The 20,156-nt window shown below is 42.0% G+C and overlaps 1 protein-coding gene and 1 long non-coding RNA gene across 2 annotated transcripts in view; one reads left to right on the top strand and one right to left on the bottom strand.

The window, feature by feature from the left end:
• Positions 1–499: 499 nt before the first annotated feature.
• On the bottom strand, positions 500–10,847 carry MPHOSPH6 (M-phase phosphoprotein 6). Its single transcript, XM_079118003.1, has 5 exons — positions 10,738–10,847; positions 7,942–8,054; positions 3,879–3,969; positions 1,821–1,918; positions 500–1,195 (listed from the first exon to the last, which is right to left on the bottom strand). Exons 1-5 carry the CDS (start codon positions 10,786–10,788, stop codon positions 1,063–1,065), a joined length of 486 nt encoding a protein of 161 aa, XP_078974129.1. The 5' UTR covers positions 10,789–10,847; the 3' UTR covers positions 500–1,062.
• Positions 10,848–10,893: 46 nt separating this feature from the next.
• The window catches only part of LOC306647521, a 60,258-nt gene continuing 50,995 nt past the window's right edge, over positions 10,894–20,156 (top strand). The window contains exon 1 of the long non-coding RNA XR_013760116.1: positions 10,894–10,982. This is a non-coding gene — a long non-coding RNA (uncharacterized lncRNA). The remainder of the gene's footprint in view (positions 10,983–20,156) is intronic.

The raw sequence follows: 20,156 nt of genomic DNA, 5'->3' as shown, positions 1-20,156 counted from the left end.
GGCCCTGGTGCTTGCAGGGCATGGGGAGGCACTTCAACACGGCTCCAAGACGAAGCACACTGCAGGCGAACTGTTCCCACCCTCACAAGAAAAGAAAGCCTGGTTCTTCAAATTCACTCGTCATGATTCACCAGAGAACTGAGGTCACAGAACAACCCAAATCTACCTGTACCACATTCATTTGCTGAGAGCAAAACTAAATGAAATCAGTAATTTTCAAAGGTTTTCAGTACCTATCTCCAGATGGACACAGATACACTTATTCCTGATACTTAGAACAGGTTCAGGCTGAGATGGTTTGGTGAGTGGTACGTTCTATTGGCCTGTATCATAGGAGGCTGACAACTGGTTTTGACCCACACAAGGCAACTTCTTATGGTTCGATATAATATATCAGTATATTTTAAATTAATGACTGATATTTTAAAAAATTACTATTTGGATAAGTTATATTATCTAGAATGAAATTATTTGAAAGTATAAGAAAACAGAAAAAGCATGTAGAAACAGATGTTTATTATAGAACATTTAAAAAAAATTAAATGCCTTAAAAGAAAACATAATACCATAAAGTGATAGTGACTGGTAGCATGCAAACACTTCAGGCTGGAGAGGTGTGTTTGCTCTTGATCAATGTACACATAATAAATTCCTATGACATTTGACTCTAAAATGAATGTATGAATTGGCGTGACATAATTATATGATTGATAATTTAAAGTAAAATATAAACAAGGGCAATTTAAACACTGGCATTAATCTATAGGAGTCAGTTCAAGGTCAGTGATTGGAGAACTATATAAAAAAATTGAGGTAAACTCTTTAGGAAGCAACGCTGTGCCTATGTACATCTGAAGATCCAGGCTTGACTTCTGCTCTTGCCTAATCCGTTTTGGAAAAGGATGTATAACATCCATCACACATCTGTTTCAAACAGCCTGTTCCTAAAATTATACATCTCCTTACAAACATCAAGTATTACCAGATAAAGGATGCCACTGAAATGGGCTCCAAAGTCTGCTGTTTTCACAGTCACCCCAGACATATTTTAAGGCATCATTTTTAATCTTGGGGCTTTAAGAACATCTTCTTTGCTTTAACTGGTCTTATGTCTCCATTTTCATCTTCTTCATAATTGGCACGGTCTCTCTTCTTGGCAAACTTTTTTCCAATTGTCCCCACCAAAGTCTCATATCTGTGAAGATGACACACAGCACAAGTTTAATTTCAAATGAAGTAGAAATCGAGTCTTGTCAAGAATATCAAACCAAAGGCAACGAAAAGAATAGGATAAGTATAAACTGATTAAAAGAAACAATTTGATTTAAAGCTTTGTGAACTTTTTAAAAAACGACTGAATCATTTCCTGGTTTTGCTTTTGCATTACTCTAAATAAACCTCTCTTGAGTACATGGAAGAAGCACTGGAGAGACTTCAACGGTCAGCTTGCCATAGGGAAGGCACCTGAGGCCGTTGAGAAGAGGCAGTCTTCTTGCTGGGGCACTCTTTCTTCAGTTTTCTTTTGGTTCTGGGGATTGAACCTAGGGGTGCTTATCCACTGAGCCATATCCCTAGCCCTTTTTATATTTTGAGACAGTGTCTTGCTAAGTTACTTAGGGCCTTGCTAATTGGCTAGGGCTGCTGAGAACTTGCAATCCTCTTGCCTCAGTCTCCTGAGCCGCTGGGATTAGGGTGTGTGCCGCGGTGCCGAGCTCTGGGGAGTTCTTTTAAAGCTTCAGCAGCCTATAGGGTAAGATAAGTACACACAAGGTGCCAATGACAAGGCCCAGCTTGCAAAGTTGTTCCCAGGTAACAGTTACCTTCTAGCCATTTCCTCATCTGACACATCAAGCTCTACTACTTCATCTTCATCCTCTTCTTCTGCTTTGTTCTTAGCATTCATCTGAAGCATCAATTTCTGAAAAGTACACCAGTGTTGATGATAAGGGCTAGCACAAGGCTTGTGAAAGGAACTAGCATCAAACTTATTTGAAGGTGGAGAAACTGAAGTCAAAGAACCTAGAGGGTGAGTCGGAATTTATAAGGGATTCCCTGTACACTTGATGCCACAGCTGCTACAGCTCAGCTCTGAGTCATAGAACAGTAAGAAAAACCCCACCACACTATATTTAGTGCCAAGGAATTCAAAGTGTCTTTTAGATTGTGTATCTTATCTTTTGCCACTCATATTTAAGGTGTGTGAAGCATACCACAATACAGTGAGGGGGGAAAGAAAAAAGTAAACTTCAGATTTCCTCCCAACTTCCCATCTTCGAGTCCAGAAGAAGTACTAGTGAAGAAGTGTAGTCACCAGTAATCTGGGCTGCATGTCTCAGTGGAGGGTGGGAGGGCAGCCAGTGCGGGCAGAAGTGGAAGCCTGGCCCCGAACAATGCACGGAGTCTGCAGGCAAGCCCACTGTGAACTTCGGGTGGAAGAGGCGTGGCACATGGTGTCTGAGCCACGGCCTCTTCTCCCTCATTAATCTTTTCATAATAGCTATCCTCTAGCAGACTAAAAAAATAAAATTAAAGAGGATAAAGTACACTACCATAGTTACAGTTGGTGGTGGGGCTGGGGGGGCCATGGATGAGAAAGGCTGGCAGATGAGGAAACAGGTTCAACTGGTTTCTCTAACACTTAAAGGACCAACAAGCAAATAGGTGACAGACCTTCCCCAGAGAGGGTGTCTATGATCATAGAACAGCAACCAGCAGTGTTTTCAGGCACCCCCATGTTCCCACACCAGGCATACCTTGGGGGGCGTGCCACCCAAACCCTGCTCTTTGGACATCCCACACTCGGTCTCCATTTTTTTTCTTTCTGCCTCATACCCCCTTTTTCTTTCCATCTTCAGATCTGAGCAGGCCAAAGCCAAGTATATATTAAAACCAAACAAGGTTAGTGTTGGCTTTGTGTAAAGTAAACCTAACACCTCATCATCATGTACTCCCTTCCCCAACCTGCCATCCTTAATACAGCCCTGCAGCAAGGCTGATCAATGGTGGCTCTCCAGAGGTATCCTAGAGAAGCAGTCCTCACCTGGGGACAATTCTTCCCAGCAGGATAAAATGAATGACAATGTCTGCAGATACTTCTAGTTGTCACAACTTGTTTAAAGGGGACAGTGTGTGCGCTAGTGGCATTCAGTGGGTAGAAAACTGTCCCACCCTGTAATGCTCAGGACATCCACCACCACAGAGAATGATCTGGTCCCATAAGTCAATAATGTCAAGGGCAAGAAGACTCGGCTTCAAGTGATATTTACAGAACTAAAGATTTGTATCACCAATGTCCATCTGGATGATCAAGTATGATATGGGACCAACACATATGCCAGAGTTCTATAAAGGTGTTAAATTAAGGGTCTACTTCTCTGCAAACCTGAGGCAAGAAATTCAAACACACAGCTCAGCTACAAGGTGAATATCCATCTTTTGAACAAACTTTCCAAGGGATTCATTTAAAAGTCTATTTACAAACTTGGATTGAAATCTGCCCATTAAAGTCAAATTATACAATTTTAAAGTAACATTTTCCATTAGAAAAGATACATTTACAGATGCTAGAAAATAAGTTTTCATAATAGCATCATTCAAATAAAATCCTGACACTCCTGTAAAAGACTCCAGTTGAAACTGTAGCACAGTGGCACCATCAGGGACCATGTGCTGCTGTATTAAATTATCTACTCAATTCTTCCATAAAACTAGACTGCAACGCCTGCAATTTCCTTAAATAGCTACAGCAGTATTTCAAGACTTGTTATTTTCTATATAATGAGGAGAAATGATACCTGGTAGGGAGAAACCTAAGCTCAACTATTGGCAGAAAAAATTCAATTGGAAAAATTTAAATTTGAAGCAATTATATTTAATACCTCAACTTCAGGATTAAATCCTCTGAATGACATTCTTCCATAGAGAAGATCTTCACATAACAAGAAACTCTGCTCCTCTATTATGACACTCCTAAATGGGAAAATAAGCCTGTATCAATGGCAAGTCTATACACAACAAAGCAGAGCAAGTAAAAATCAAGGCTGAAGAAAAAAATCAATCTGATGGTTCTCAGTAGGATCAAGTAAAAACGCAATAAGATTTCTAACCCAGGGTTGGAAATAAAATCTGATTAATTCAGCCAGCAAAGGCCCTGTGAGACTCGAGCTACAGGCTGGAGGCATGGGCTCTTCTCAATACTGTGCACAAATATCTACATGATGTATAGACCAAAAGTACTAGTAAACTTGACTTTTCCAAAGTTGTAGCAAAATTTGATGTTTGTCCCCACCCTTCCAATTCTTATAAAACATCAAGGAAAATGAAACATTAAACAAATCAAATGAATAAATATCCACGAGAGGCCTGGGCAGCTTTCACTGTTTGAAGTGTTTAGCTAAATACCCTGAAGACTAAAGACTGGCCCTGGATGTTCCCATAAGAACCTTGGGAAAGCTGGATGAGAAGTAGAAACCGGCAGAAATAAGGGTGGTGAGGTGTGAACTGAAACGACTCACCCTCCACCGTAGCCCAGGAAGAACAATCCCGTGCTGGGGGCCAGCACTGGCACCGAGGCAGAAGGCAGTGTGGCTCTCCTGGAGGAGGACTGCACTGTCTCCAAAAGGGTTCATGAGCCTGATCCAAGATGAGCACTCTCAGCTGCCTATGACCCTGAGCAGGCCAGGAAGGCAAGCGCCTGGCTGTGGGGGACTCTGGTCCACAGCAGGACTCACTGAGCAGACACTCAAGGGATCAGACAGCGCAGGCTCTCTTCTAGAGGCTGGGAACAGTCGGGAATGAAAAAGCGACTGCTCTCGTGGAGGCTGAGCCCAGAGTGGTGCCCGACTATGAGGAAAGCACTGCCATCAGACAGCAGAAGAAAACCAGCAGGCTATTCCACTCCTGACCACGTCACGGCCAACTACAAAATAGGGCAAAATATAGAACAGATACATTCCTGCTACATCAGAGCACTGGCTGACCAAATGGAGTGAGCCCCACGAATGCACGGCTTTCTGCCCAGAGGCAATTTCCAGGTTGTGGAGCAGGAAGCCAGAAACAAACAGCCCAACCCTGCTGACCTGAAGACCAGCTGAAGCCTGGGACGACAGAGGTGGCTAGAATACATGGGTCAGGACCACAGACAGGGAGACACACACAAGGGAATCCAGGACCTGCTGTGGGGTCCCTTGAACCTCCAGTGGAACACTAAGCTGTGCAGGTGAAGCTACAATATCAGGAGAAGCAGCTCACAGAGATGCCTTCTGGAAGAACAGTTATGTGGTGCCTGAGCTTTTTATGACTGTTGTAACAAATTACCAGAAACTTGGTGGCTTAAATCATGAGAAGTTTAAGCTTTCACCATTCTGGAGGTGAAAACTGTCAAATCAAGGAGCTCACAGGACAGTGACTTTATGAGAGAATCTGCCCCCTGCCTCTTCAGCTCTGGTGATGGCCAGCACTGCTTGGGTTGGGATTACATGACTCCAGCGTTTTCATTCATGGTTGCCTGCTCTGTACGTCAGATCTCTCTTGGCCTCCCTCTTATAAGATGCAATGGTTTGTCTCCCAAGGAGGCCAAGCGAGAAGTCCTGAAGCCTTTAAGACGTACAGCCTAGAGGGAGGTCCTTAAGTCACTGGAGGGGAATGCCCTTGGAAGGGAATGTGGGTCCTCCTGGAGTGAATTCTCATGATAACGAACAGTTAGAAAATCTGAGCCTGAACCTGACTCTCTGGCATCCTGTCTGAAGATGGTAACTCTTCCTCCCGTATGCACCATCCAGTATGAGGTCCTCCCCAGAGCCCAGAGGATGCCTGAGTCATGCCCTTGAACCTGCAGAACCATGAGTTAAACAAATTTCTTTATGTTCTGAAGTTACCCAGCCTCAGGCACTTGATTATTGAAATTAAAAATGGATTAATACATAGAAGAACATGACTGCGTTTAGGGTCCACTCAGGTAAACCGCAGCAATCTCTTATTTAACGATCCTTAACTTAACCACAGCAGCAAAGTCGATTTTGCCACATAAGGTAACAGGTTCCACAGATAAGAACCTTGCTATTTTCCAGTCTACCATACCTGGAAAAGAAAACTTGTCCTGCAACTATATGTTAAACAGATACCAGAGCTTACACACAGAAGTGTAATGTTTGAGTTCTGTCTAGCCAGGAAATAGAGGTCAAGCCTGAACACCCTGTGATACTGAGCAGAAAGGCCCCACCCTAGGAGTAGGGAAAATTAAGCCTAAAGAGGGAGCTATCCAACCTAGTCTAACAAAAATAAGCTGATTAGTGTAAATTAACTGCCTAATGGAACAAAATTCAACACTCTATTAAGGAAGACAACAAAATCTAGGTAGTTACCAGTTAACACACACAGCAAAGCACACGTAAAAAAATGATGAGACATGCACGGAAGCAGGAAAATGCCACCCTCAAACAAACAAACAAAAATCAAAAGAAAGATGATGGAATCAGTAGAAAAGGACTTTAGAACAATAATTATAAATATGCTCAAGAATTTACATGAAAATATGAATACTGTGAAGAAACAATTAGGGAACCTGAATTATGAATGGAAATTGCAAGAGTACCAGTATGCTCTCCTTGAATCAATCACCCAACGTGACAGTGCACAACTGGACAGTGCCATCTTTTCCTGCCAACATCCTGTGCTGATGTACACACCTACACATCCAGAGGATTCTGAGTAAGGGCAAAAAGTTATTTGTTACCTTCCAAGGAAAGGAATCTAAAGTCATTTTCTGTGTATAGGAGACCAAAAAAAAAAAAAAAAAAAAAAAAGAATACTGAAAACAAGATCAAAACTGTCCTACCCTTCAGTGACCACCTGGACACTCAGAGCAAGTTCACAAGGCAAAGCACAAATCCAGATTACGGCTCCTCGTGAGGACTGATCCTCTCCTGCCCCTACCCCATCAACACATCTCTGGCAGCATTTGCTCTCTTCTCACCAACACCTTGCTCCCTCTGAGAGGCAAATGGAGAAAAAAGTCTCTTCTTCCTGGTGGGGCAAACATTGTCTTTACAGAAGGACATCTAAGCTTTCAAAAGGTCCAGGGAAAGTCAGAAAAAAAAAAAAAAAAGGACTATAACATGGTAAATCAAAAACATACTACAAAGGAAAGAAAGGAGAGACATAAATGTGCCTGAAAAGTATGCAGTATTTTCAGCCACTGGGCAAACGTTTAAGTAAAATCATACATGCAGAGCTTGCCAAGGCAAAAGAATTATCAGGGAACAATCATAAGGAGCTTCCAGAAGAATCTAGATGAATAAACGAGGTGAATCCATTGCTCTGGGAAACTGTCTTTGTGTACTATCACAGCTTTGGCACTGACTACCTGGGTGGCTCTGGGCAAACTACTCTGTTAAGCTGCAAGATGGACAGAATGGAAATGGGCTGCTCTTATGTTTGCTATGATATAAGGTGCTTAGCCAAGTACCTGGAACACACTCTAGACTCAGTGAATGTGTGCTAGATGAATGGTCCTTAAAGTAGTAACAGTTAAAGAAAAGAAACAAAAGTTCCTGACCTGCCTTAAGAAGCTCAGTCTGTTACTGAAACAACACTGGGGTGGCCCAAAGTACACATCTCATTTTGGAACATAATGTGATACGGAGCATATGATAGCTTCCTATTAAAAAGCCCCCTGTTGTTATCAGAGATGTGTGCATTAGATTCCTTTATACAATGAAAAAAAAAAGGACCGTGTTATAAATGATGGCTGGGAAACCAGTAAAAATGTATAGATCCAGGTAGAACTTTTATAGGTTTAATAGTTTTTAGGAAATTATTTGTGAGGCTAACCCAAGAAACTGAACAGAAATTATTTTATGTCACTGGAATGATAAGTCAAATCTACAGGGATTTTCTTCTGACTGTCCCAAACATCATCAATATAAATTCTAATACACTTACTCTTTCTCTTTAAGCTCTGGCAAATCCAAGTACCAGTGCTCTTCACTGATGATCTTCTTTTCTTCCTCTTCTAGTTGTTTCTTGGTTTCTGAGTCCAGTCCCCTTTGCATGAACTGTCAAAACAAAGTCCATGTCAGCACTCTTGTTTGTCTCATATTGCTGGTACTTAGGCTGCACTTGGCATGTGAAAAGAGTTCCTAAAGGCCCTCTAATGTAAAGGAACCGAGACCAGTCTTATTATTTACAGATTCGTTCCTGGGTGGTTCTCTCAACACGCAGATGCCTCCTCTCAACACTCACATTCTTGGTGCTAAACATACCAATCCTGCCAATTACCATTTTCTCTACTTTTAGTCAGGTAGATATTCTTTATGGTACACAAATACTCATATATCTATGTTTTGTACACATTGAAAGATGGAAGCCCTGTAGATGTGAATCGAGCACCTCCACTCTCAGGCAGCAAGTGGTTTCCTAACTACAGCATCTCAGAATACATTCTAAAGCTAGTGATTTAGTCTCCCTCACAAATGAGGATCCGGACCAGGCTTTGGAAAAGTAGCCCCCAGGCTGGACATCTGCTGTTACAAATGAAGTTTTACTAGAACACAGTAATAATGCTCACTTGGTTCTGAGCAGCAAGAGCAGAGTTGAGTAGTTGCCACAAAGACTGCCTGGCCCACATGCCTAAAATATTTATTATCTGAACTTTTAAGAAAAAGTTCACCAAAGCCTATCCCAAGGGTTCAAGAGAGTTAAAGCCACAAATAAGCACCTTCTCTATAAGCAATCTATCATACTGGCAAACCTTCCATCCACATCCTTCTCCTTCTACTTCCTGCCAGGATCACCCACTGTCCAGCGGCTAAGTCAATGGAATTTAAGAGCATGGAAAACAAGTGAGTCAGAACTAAATGCTCAGTGATCTCACACTTGCCTACACTTAGCTCTGGGTCAACAGTGACACAGGCTACGATGCCCCATAACTTTTCACAGTATACACTCGGCTTTCTCAGTATGCAGTGTCACCTGTGATCCTGCTGGTTAACTTATTTCTAGTCAGTGCCTGAAGCTGCTGACCCACATAGAGAAGCTGGGTGATTTCCCCATCTCTCCTTTGCTTCCAACATCCAACTGCAACTTCCTAATCCTCTTGGGGGGGCAGGTAATTGTTTTAAGACAATTTCTTCCTTGTTAACTCCAGAGTCAGATCTTCAGTCCCAGCCCTAATCACCCAGCACATCTTTATTTGGCCTATTCCAAGAGTCAACGCCAGTGTTAGAATCTTTTCAGTACTTCTCTGAAATCAATGAGATTATAAACCATAACCAAAATAAAATTCTGTTCAGTAAAGACTCAAAGTTTGCTGATATACACAAAAGAAGTACTTTATAAACTATGTAAGTTATGCTACAATTTGCCCCCTCCTCATCCTAATCCCTAGTTACATCCAAACTCGACTCCTTTAAATCTTGCATATGTAACATTTTCTTTAATCTTCAAAACATTACTTACACCTTACTTTTTTTTCTTGGAAATTCCACCACTCTCTAAACATGATATCTAACAATTTTTGTAAGTGCAGATGTTCCCCATCTTAAAACTGTTCAATTTAATGAATTTTTGACTTTATGATAGAGGGAAAGTGACACACATTCAGTAGAAATAATACTCAAATTCTGATCTTTTCTTGGGCTATCCATATGCAGTGTGATGCTCTCTGGTGATACTAAAGAGCAGCAGTGAGCTACAGCTCCCTTTTCGCCACACCAACTGGAAGGTAAACAACTGGTACTCTACAGAGTACCAGGTGGCTAAGTTATGTGTTCAGTAGGTTAGGTGTGTTACATGCCCTTTCATATGTTGATTTATGATGGGTTTATCAGGGCATAATCTCATTGTAAGTCAAGGACCATCTCCAGCAAGTAAAAGGCAGTGAAGAGTAGTAATCAAGAGTAAGCACTCTGGAGATAGATGAACTGAGTTCCAGTCCTTACTAGCTGTGTTAACTTGAGGCATGTCACTTCCTCTCAGCTGCCAGTTGTCAAGAGGGATAAGGACCACAGGCTCCTCAAAGGGTGACTATGTGAATCACAAGGATTAGCGTATGGAAAGTACTTAGAACAGTACAGAGCAAGGGCTGTCAATATTGGCTATCTTACTACCCAAGTTTTAAGGCTTAACGATTTCTGCCTTCATTCCTGAGTTCATTTTACCATGCTTTTTTTGGTGCCACTTTGAAAGACAGGGTTAAACTGATTGAATTTCAAATCTTAAACTCAATTTTGTTCAAAGTTGGGCGACAATTCACTTTCCCTCAACTGCTACCATTCTGTGCTTGTCGGGCCTTTCTCCCACTAACATATTCTCCACAGGCCAGTCAGGGTAATCCTGAGAAGTATAACAGCCAAAGTGGCTGCTCCCCGTGCCCACCAGCTTCCTACTGCTCATTAGTTAAAGGGAAAAAACCAAAAAACCAAAAACCAATCCTCTCCCGCCTGACACTCCCTGCCTTCCAGACCCAGTGGGTTTCCTTAGTTCTCGGAACCTTCGTGTTTTCCCTCTCTCTCTTTCTCCCTTGAACTCGCCTTCCCCGAGTCCGGGACCCTCCGGCTGCACCCTCCCAGCACCTCGCGGAAGCCAGCGCCGGCACCAGCCGGTCCGGGGACACGGGGAACGAATGAGCGCGCCCGCTGGAGGCCTGCCTGCTGCCCCCCGCACGCCCGCCGCTTCGTCCCCGGCCGGGTTGGGAGGTGGGGGCCTGGTCGCCCCGCTCGACCCCCAGTACCCGCGCACCTTCATGCGCAGCAGGTTCTTGGACAACTTGGTCTTGCGTTCGGCCGCCATGCTGGCTCCGGCCGCGAGCACCGCCCACCAGCCCCTCCGCGCATGCGTGCCGCGGCGTGCGTCGGTGACGTCACACGCCGCTCGCGTCGCCCCGCCCCACCCGCCGGCGGCCCCTCCCCTGCGTCTGGCGCCCGGACGCGTGCCGGGCTCTTCGCTCGCCTTCTCTGCGTGCCCTCGGCTCACAGAAAGGCTGGGTAAGCGCGTGGGGAAAGACCGTGACTTGCTGTCGCCGCGCAGTCCCCAAAGAGGAGGCCCGCCTCGGCCGGGCCGTCGGGGACACCTCCCGCCGCCCCTCCCAACCAGCCCCAGCCCGCCATGGCCAGTCCCCCGAATTCCCGCCGCTCGCGGTGCAGTAGCTCAGTTTGTGTCCCCCGTGGCCTCCGGAGGCGGTTGCCACTGCACCGCCAGCCGCGGGGAGCGGGCGGCGTGAACCTCGGCAGGCCCGCTGCGGAGCGGCCCTTGGGCCCTGGGCTCAGGACAGTGGGCACCCGGGTAGGTGCGTCGTTGTGCCCTGTCTTTCCCCAAAAGAGAGCTGCAGGCAGGGACAGGCGTCAAAACAAGAGCACGAGGGACCTCGTTCCACCCCAGAGTTGAGAGAGCATCAAAAGGAGGGTCGCCTTAGCGCTTCACTGCAGAGTGCCCCGTGCACCCCCAGGACGCCCTCGGCAGCCAGGCCCGCGCTTCGGGAGACACCAGCTTTTCAGCCAGTAGCAGGCACTTAGGTCACACTTTTGAGCCAGGCACCATACCTTGTCAGAACTCTGAGGAAGGTACTGCTGTCACGGGTTAGAACCAGACAGGGTAAGGGACCTGCTGGATTAGTGTCAAAGCTGAGACTCAAAAAGCATGTGGGATTTTAAAAGCCCTGCAGATTTCCTCAGTGGGGTAAATAAAGACATTAAATATGCTAAGTGGTTACAGAAACTCGTTCATGCGTAAATACGAGTGAGACACTGGAGTACAGCAGTGTGTAAAAACACATGACTGCCCTTTTCTAAAGCTGATGTTCTGAACGTAAATAAGTGGCGAGTGCCATGGTGGAAAGAAACTAATGATGCAAGAGAGATTTTTAAGGTTACTTTAGATAACATAGTGCAGGATGGCTCTTGTCAGATGTTAGTGCTGTATCATGAAAGTTGAGAAATTCCTGTTGTATGGAGTCGGAGGTGGAGTGTACTCTAGGTATAGCGACTGTAAAGGTTTTGAAAGGAGAACTACACAAAGTCCCTCTTTTCATGGAGTTTGCCGGGTGAGTACCATAGTGGTTAACCACATGTATCCTGAAGAGTAGCCTCCAAAAATTCACATAGTGAAGTTCTAGCCCTCAATACCTCAGAATGTGACTATTTGGAGATAGGGCCTTTAAAAAAGTGATTAAGTTTAAATGAGGCATGTAGGGTGGATCCTAACCCAATATGACTGGTATCCTTATCGATTGATTGATAGGATCAAACTCGCGGGGCCTTTGCATGCTAGACAAATGCCCTACCAATGATCTACACCTGCTGCCCCTGTGTGCTTATAAGAAGAGAATATTTGAACACCCAGATGCCAAAGGGGTGTGTGTGTAAAGGAAAAGCCATCTGCAAGCCAAGGAGAGAGACCCCAGAAGAAGCCAGATCCACCAACACTTCGGTCTTAACTGTGAGAAAATGCATATAAGCCACCCAGACTGTATAATTTTGTTATGGTGACCCTAGTAAATGAATACACCACATAAATTAGGTATGGATTACAGTTGTGAGGAGAAAAGCTCGCTTCATGAGATGGTACAGCAAGAGTGCCTAAACCATTTTGGCCTGGAAAAGAGAAGGCCCTCCCTTTAAGCTGAGATTGGAAAGGAGGAGTTAACCTGCTGGAAAGTCCTTCTAGTTGTTCCCATTGATGCTCGGCCATCACATCCATTCATCCACTGAACTCTGCATCTTGTAAAACTGAAACTCTGTACCTGTTAAAGAGTAACTCCTCTGCCTCTTGCAACCACTGTTCTGCTGCCTGTCTTAAATTGGCTTCTGACAGGATTTTAAAAGAAGTTCTGTAGGAGCAGAGGGGAGGAAGGGACTCAGTTTGCCATCTGCATCCAGGAAATTAGGAGGTGACTGAGCCAGATTTTGAAGGATGAGCATGTGTTTTGCTAGCGTAAGAAGAGGAAAGCACATTCCTGGCAGATTTAAGAGCACATGTACAGCCAGCTAAGGATGTTAGAAGTGCCACACCTTCCCTGTGCACTTTTGCCATTGCCAGTTTACTTGCGTACTGGATTTTGATTTGTTTTCCTGAAACACTGATGTTATCATATTACTCTGACTCCAAAATTTACAACAGCTGCTATTGTCGGTTGGATAAAGGTCAAATTCTTCAACCTTCCACTCAAAATTCTATATTTTTATTTCACTATGAAATACCGGAAGTGAATCCCCAAAGTCTCTTTCCACCTTTTAAAATGTAATAAACGAAAAGTGATTTAAGAGTAATAGTGTAATTTTAACTTTGAATTAAACTCCCTGACAGGGAGGATAACTCCTTGATCTTCCCGTGCTACTGAATTATAGAACACAGAGGATAGTCGTCACACTCAATATTATGGTAGCCTTTTGTAGTTAAACAGCCAAGGAAACATTGTTTTGGAGGAAGAAATATTTTGAATAGGTCTCCTCCACACAGTTCTGAGTCATTTCATAATGGAATTTGTTGGAAGAGTGAGAGTCTCCAATTCCAGTCAGCTACTGGATCTATAAGAGAAGGTTCCCTTGTAGCTGCACAGTAGAGTAGCCACATAGCCCTTGAAATGAGGCTAGTGCAACTGAGGAACTGAATAATTTTAGCTAATTTAAGTTTAAAAAATAGTTTTTTGTATTCATAGCGCTATTATCACTTTTACCTTTGAAAATTTAGCATCTGACTTGGAGATATATACTGTGAGTGTAAATAACGTACCACATTTCAAAGACTTAGGCTGAGAAAAGTAAAATATCTCAGTATATTTTCATAGCGATTACATGTTGAAATAATAGTTTGGATATTATGGTTTAAATAAAACGTAGTGTTAAATTTAATTTCATCTGTTTCTGTTCACTTTTTTAAATGGCTGTTAGAAAATTTTAAATTGCATGCATGGTTTGCATTTCTTCTGTTTTTCTTTCCTTTCTTTTTTGACAGCACTAATATAAGACTGCATTGGCCATGTGTTCCTTCCCAGTGCAGAAACTAGAGTAGAAGAGTCTGCTGTGAGCGGAGGAAGGAACTCTTATGCAATGAGACAAAGTTGTTATATTATTAGATTTTGTTAATTTATATGTTTGCAAGTACCAGATTCCAAAATGACTTATTCAACAAAACAAGGATTTATTAGATGTATACTGGTAGTTCATAGAATTGATGAGAAGGCTTAAGAACAAGGTTAAATTAAAAGGACAGAAGCTGGGACAGCCCAGGATGTAGGAAGCAGTAGGGAACCTAAGACCTCTTTAAGAATGGATGAACAGCAATTGATTTCTCTGCTCTTAGTTACAGTTTCCAAAATTAAGGAGCGAATCGCTTTTGTTTTAGTTTAGGATAGGACCAGGTTTGCAAACTCAGCAAGATTGTACGTGATAGGGAGGATAATTCTTAAGAGAGATTGGGTGCCAATCCTCAAAGACGAGATCGTTGCTATGATAGCCCAATCAGCAATACCAAGGGCAGACCTTCACTTAGGGCAAAAAGGAGGAGAGTTCTGTTGAGACAGATCCAGAGGACAAAGAATTGTTTAAGTGTCAGGAAACTCATATTCAAAGTCAAATCTGTCTTTTTTTTCACAGAATGCTTCCTCTTCTTGATTCCCTATTTCATTCATTAGACAAGTATTATCTGCCTGACACATGCAAATTGTGACTTCAGGCTAAGTATAATATGTTATATGAAGTATATGAAGTATAATATGTTATATGAAGTATAATATGTTCCTTCTGCTCTTACATTAAGTAATTTATCAGGTTCTGTCGATTGTTTGTTCATAGGTGTCTTGGTCAAATCAGGACATTGGTGCTAGAAATGGTCTCACAGGACATTTGGGAAGGTTACTCCTAAACATCAGTCAGTTGTTATGTCAGAATGACCAAAGGAAATTAAAACACTTCAAAAAGAAATAACACTCCTGATTCCCTAGATTATTCTAATGATCAGCCAGGACTTGGTAATCACTCAACTAGATGGACCTTCTAATTATATATACCAAATTGTGTTAACTCAGTTGAAATTCAGGTTTGTTAACATTCCATTTCTTTCTTTACTATGTCCCTAATCATCCTCAAATTTGTGCCTAAATCTATGGCTGACTTCCATACACTCCTTTCTGCCTTCTGCCTTTTTCAGTGGAACAAGTATTTTTGGGCATCTCTTTTGTTCCTGGTCCTTCGGTAGGTTCTGGGGAAACCATGCCTTCCCCAAGGATGTGTCACAGAGAAGGATGCGGGTCCTAAGAACTGTCAATAGAAATAAGAGTGGTAGGGACCTTAATCTGGACTTGAGTTCTGTGAGCCTCATTTGGGAAGTGGCATCTAAGTGAAGACCTCAAGATGGGTTATGAGTTGTCTGACAAAAAAGGGAAAGGGGCAGGTAGGAGTGAAGGAGGAGGTTCCAGTTAAAGGGGAGGGGTTTGGATGCTGCCTGGGGGAGGCAACGAGTCTGGAGAGGCAGGCCAGGCCCAGCACCTTCAGGCCAGGTGTTGGGGTTTCCCTGAAGGTCTGATGCTATTGAACTGCTGTGAGCCGGAGAGTGATGCCATTTTAAAATTTCACAAGAGAACTGCGGTTTATAAAATGACTCTGTCTGATAAGGGAGAAGGGAAGTGGAGGGAGGAAAAATGAGACTGGAACAGGAATGTATTAGGAATTCTCAAGACATTTCAGAGATTAATATTAGATTACACTTCCTAATTTCTTTTAGACTAATTTCCTCTTATAATTACTTGGTCCTATCACCTGTGTGATAAAAATCCAAACCCAGGTCAAGACCTGGTGGTCAGGACTTCACCTGCCTTTTAGCCTTATCTCCCTGCTCTTTAGCCTTACCTTGTACATCTCCATTATCCTCTTCTAGCCAAACTGATCTTTCCACCATCCCTCCAAACATTCCAGGTTACCCTCCACATAAATACATCTTTCTGGAATGATGCCTGGGGTAAGGTTTTCAATTCCTTCAATTTTTCAAATCCTATCTGCCTCTCAGGGCCCAATTCAAATTTCACCTTCCTTTTATATCAACTGAAAGTGATGACAGGGTTGTTTTACTGTCTCAGTGTTTCATGACGCCTGCCTTTTATTGTAACCGAACATGGTGGCAAGTGCACAGGGGCAATGCTGAGGTTATACTTGCCCTAATCTTTCACAGGAAGATACTTAACATACTTAATAGTTAAGTATATTAAGTATTAAATGTAGTTCTTAATGTACTTAATACTTATTGAAAAATGGGTGAGACAGCATCTTTTAGACTTATACACATCATTTAATTACTTATAAGCCTCAGAGTACCCAACAAATTCTATCCAGCTGAGTTGACAGTTTTTTTAAAATTTCATTTTATAAAAGAAAAAGTCTAAGGATGTGGTAATAAAGCCAGCTTACTTTCCTGTACTAATTCTATTCAGAATGTTCTGTTCACTTAAAAGAGAGATGATATCTTTGGACTTTGTGAGGAAGTTTCTGAAGAAGCCAGTTGCTATGGGGATTGGGAAGAGAAAAAAAAATTAAAAAATATCTCCAATTCATGCAAATGAAGCTATCAGGTCTAAACCTGGAAGACATTTGAGAAAGACAAAGTAGGTCTCAGAAAGAAAAGAATCGTGGACCTGAGGGGCTAGAGGAACATGCTGTGATGGGAGATATCAAGCCATACCTGAGATGGATGTTTCTCTTTCCCAAGAGGAAAGGTTATCTGTGTGTTTACTAATAAGAATGGACAAAAGATCGGTCTTAAATCAGAGGGCTAGGGAGAACAGTCTTACCTAGGATGAGTTATTACTACCAGAAAAGGAGAGAGGAGCTTAAAGGAGTTGAATCCAGTAGTTGAAAGGGAGGCTGCTGAGACCTGAGCCAGTCCAGGGTGGTGGCCGTCACCTCTCACATCTCTTGACCACTCTAAGAAAGTGAACCTCACTTTTGCAAAAACAATGTCCTTTTTTTTTTATTTTAAATAAAGACACTTAATGTTTGTAGCTGTCTTATTATTTGTAGTTTTACAGACATAAGACTACTTTTGCCTTTTGTAGAATTTCTTCCCTTTAAAGTAGAAACAAAAACCTGCTCTCCTTGATTACTACATGTATGCTGAGGGTATGCTTGAATATTCAATGGCAGGAGCTTTCGATCCTGCATGCTCACCAGATGGCATGGGTTGGTGGAGAGAGAATTCTTAATTCTGATGCTCTTTCTGAGTTCCCCTGTGACTACTTTATCGCACTGGTGTTCCCACTGTAGCTGGGAATCACTGGCATATAGGGCATGGACAAACTAAGGTTTTCATGACAAAAGAGAATAATTAAAAGAAAGAAATCAAAGCACTCTTTTTTGATGCCTTGTAAAGTATTAAAGGACAGTTGTATGTTTGTAGCTATTTTGTTAGCTAGCAATGATGTTTTGTAATAAAGAGGAGAAAAGACTCAAGTAGATATCAGGTTCCTTTGATTTAAAAAGACTAGTTTTCAAATTACAGTTATGTTACAAAAGTAATGAATTGCACTGTAATCAATAAAAAAAATTAAAATGAACAATAGAAATGTACAAAGTAGAAAAATAAAAATCTCACCTACTTCAATCCTTGAAGGCAACTTCCATAAATTCCTTGATTTTAAATGTTTGTGTTAAAAGAATAATATTCAAAAACTTTTTAATATTGGATGGTTTTAAGAAATCTGTTTTTATAAGAAAGCACTGCAGAGTGTCATGACTCTCTTCCTCTTGAGATATGTCCATGAATGTTTGGTTCTTGTTTAGTGAGGAGTGACATGCTTACTACCACCATCGGGTGGCAGCCTAAGCTGAGCCCCTTCAGAAGTGAGCTCATCCTGAGCAGTGGGTTCTGTGAGATCCGTCTTACAAATGACAACTTTGCACAGATGTTTTTAAATGAATTGTGGAATGAAAATTTCCTCCTCTTCCTAAAAAGATGGAGTGAAGTTGGTGGTGTAAGGAGGAGAAAGGAAATGCCTTGTGACCAGATGTCCTCTCTTCCATTAAGCCATTTCAATCCTGCTTGTCTACTCTCAGCAGCTTGAGAGTCACTGAACCCTCTTTTTCTGTGAGTTTCAAATGAGATAGCATATGTAAAAACACCTTACCAAATGTACAAGACTGTGCAGATGTGAAGGACGGTGATTGCAGCGTGGAGGCAGGTTGCTTTTATAGCCACTTTAATCGGCATGGTTGATTTTTAATGCAGCAGTCTGTGTGAATTAACTACCATAAATCCAGTTCTGTAAAAACTATTGCACATATTTGTTTCCCTTAAATTCCCTGAAGTACACATCTAAGTTCTCATCATATCTTTGGGCTAGCAGAAATTAAATCTAAACATTTATTAGTACTTTCCTGTCCCAAAGATTGTACAAAGTTTCAAAATCTCAAGAGATACCAAAGCACAGTTGAAGTTCTCTCTGGTCTCACTTATTATTATCTCTCACTGGATGGTACAGACACCCAATGTCCATCTGGACCATGTCAAATTCTGCTCACCCACTGCTTCCAGTTCATCTTTGGTATTCAAGAATTTTGAACCTGGAGAATTAGCTTCCATTGTCTCTGGGTGCACCACCTGGACACTCCTGGTCTTTTCAATCCATGTCCCACTGGACCTTCTGAACTTGGATCTCTTCCCAATACTGAAAAAACTTCCCTTTTCCCTTTTGTTGCCCTAGAAAGTGCTAGTCTCTCCCATCTGTTTCCAGGCTACAGAGACATAGCTCTTCTGTGAGTATAGGCTTTTACAAACATTGGGAAGAACTGTAGAATTCAGACAGTTTCCTCAGTCTTCCTAGTTGCCCTCCTCCACTGCCCCAGAGGCAAGAGATACCACGGGCCAGGTCACCTCTTAGAATTGTCGAGGTATGCATAGAGCAAAACACAGATTACAGACTCAAAAAAGTCTTGGTGTGTGTGTGTGTCCGTTTGGATGAACAGAATAGTCAAGATTATCTTTATGATTTCTTGACTGTGTATAGACTAAGGAACTGTTTTCCTTTTTCATCCAGCTACAATAATTTCAGCATATGAGAAAAAGGAAAACACTTCTTCAGTAACTTCAAAAAGCAGTAATTATGGTAGGGTATAATTTATACTTGCCAATAAATAACTCCCCTAATATTAGTGAACATTGCTTCTCTGGGCTGATTATTGTCTTTGAATTTTTATGGCATCATCAAAACTATAGGAAAGCTAAGTTGCTTTTTGTTTGTGCTGCTTAGGGGAGGGTGTTAGGGATGATTAGTCTTGTTGATTAAATTATTATCTAATCAGTCAGGAATTAATTTTGTGATTTAAAAGTATGGCTGTTTGGCATTTAGTAGATAAATTGTGAGATGAAGAAAGAAAAGGTTTAAAATTATTTTATTATGGAAAATTTAAAAAATATCCAAAAGCACATAGAACAGAATAATCTAATCCCCACATACTCATCAGCCAGCTTAATTAACAATTCATGGCCAATCTTGTTTGATTTATGTCCCTCCAATTTCCTTCTCTCTATCCCTCTTCAATTTGAAGCTATTAATGGGCACCATATGATTTATCCGTAAACATTTCAGCACGTTTCTCTAAAAGGTTAGAACTTAAGACAATCACAATGCTCTGATCATCCTTAGAAATTAAGCAACAATGAGAAAACATTTAACTATTTATTTATTTATTTTGGTACCAGGGATTGAACTCAGGGCCACTCAACCACTGAGCCACATCCCCAGCCCTATTTTGTATTTTATTTAGAGACAGCGTCTCACTGAGTTGCTTAGCACCTCTCTTTTGCTGAGGCTGGCTTTGAACTTGCGATCCTCCTGGCTCAGCCTCCTGAGCCACTGGGATTACAGGTGTGTGCCACCGTGCCCAGGCCAACCATTTATTTATTTATTTTTATATCACTTATTTATCTTATTTAAAATTTAATGTGAAATTTATGTCAACAACATGAATCTACACATATGAACATATCCTGAAAGAGATCCACGATAGGTTAAGTGAAAGAGCAACTAATAGAATAATTTTGTGACATTGTTCTATGTCCATTTTAGAAACTCCTTAATAAAACATGTAAAAACATTAGAAGCATATACCTCAAATTGAGAACCATAGTCATTTTTAAAGTAAGAATGATTATTGTTGGCATTGGAGGTGGGAAAG

The sequence above is a fragment of the Sciurus vulgaris genome, assembly GCF_902686455.1.
Source record: "Sciurus vulgaris genome assembly, chromosome: 17".
In the NCBI taxonomy this organism is placed as follows: domain Eukaryota; kingdom Metazoa; phylum Chordata; class Mammalia; order Rodentia; family Sciuridae; genus Sciurus; species Sciurus vulgaris.
The sequence above is the reverse complement of the archived record's forward strand: the minus strand, read 5'-3'. Positions and strand labels throughout refer to the sequence as shown.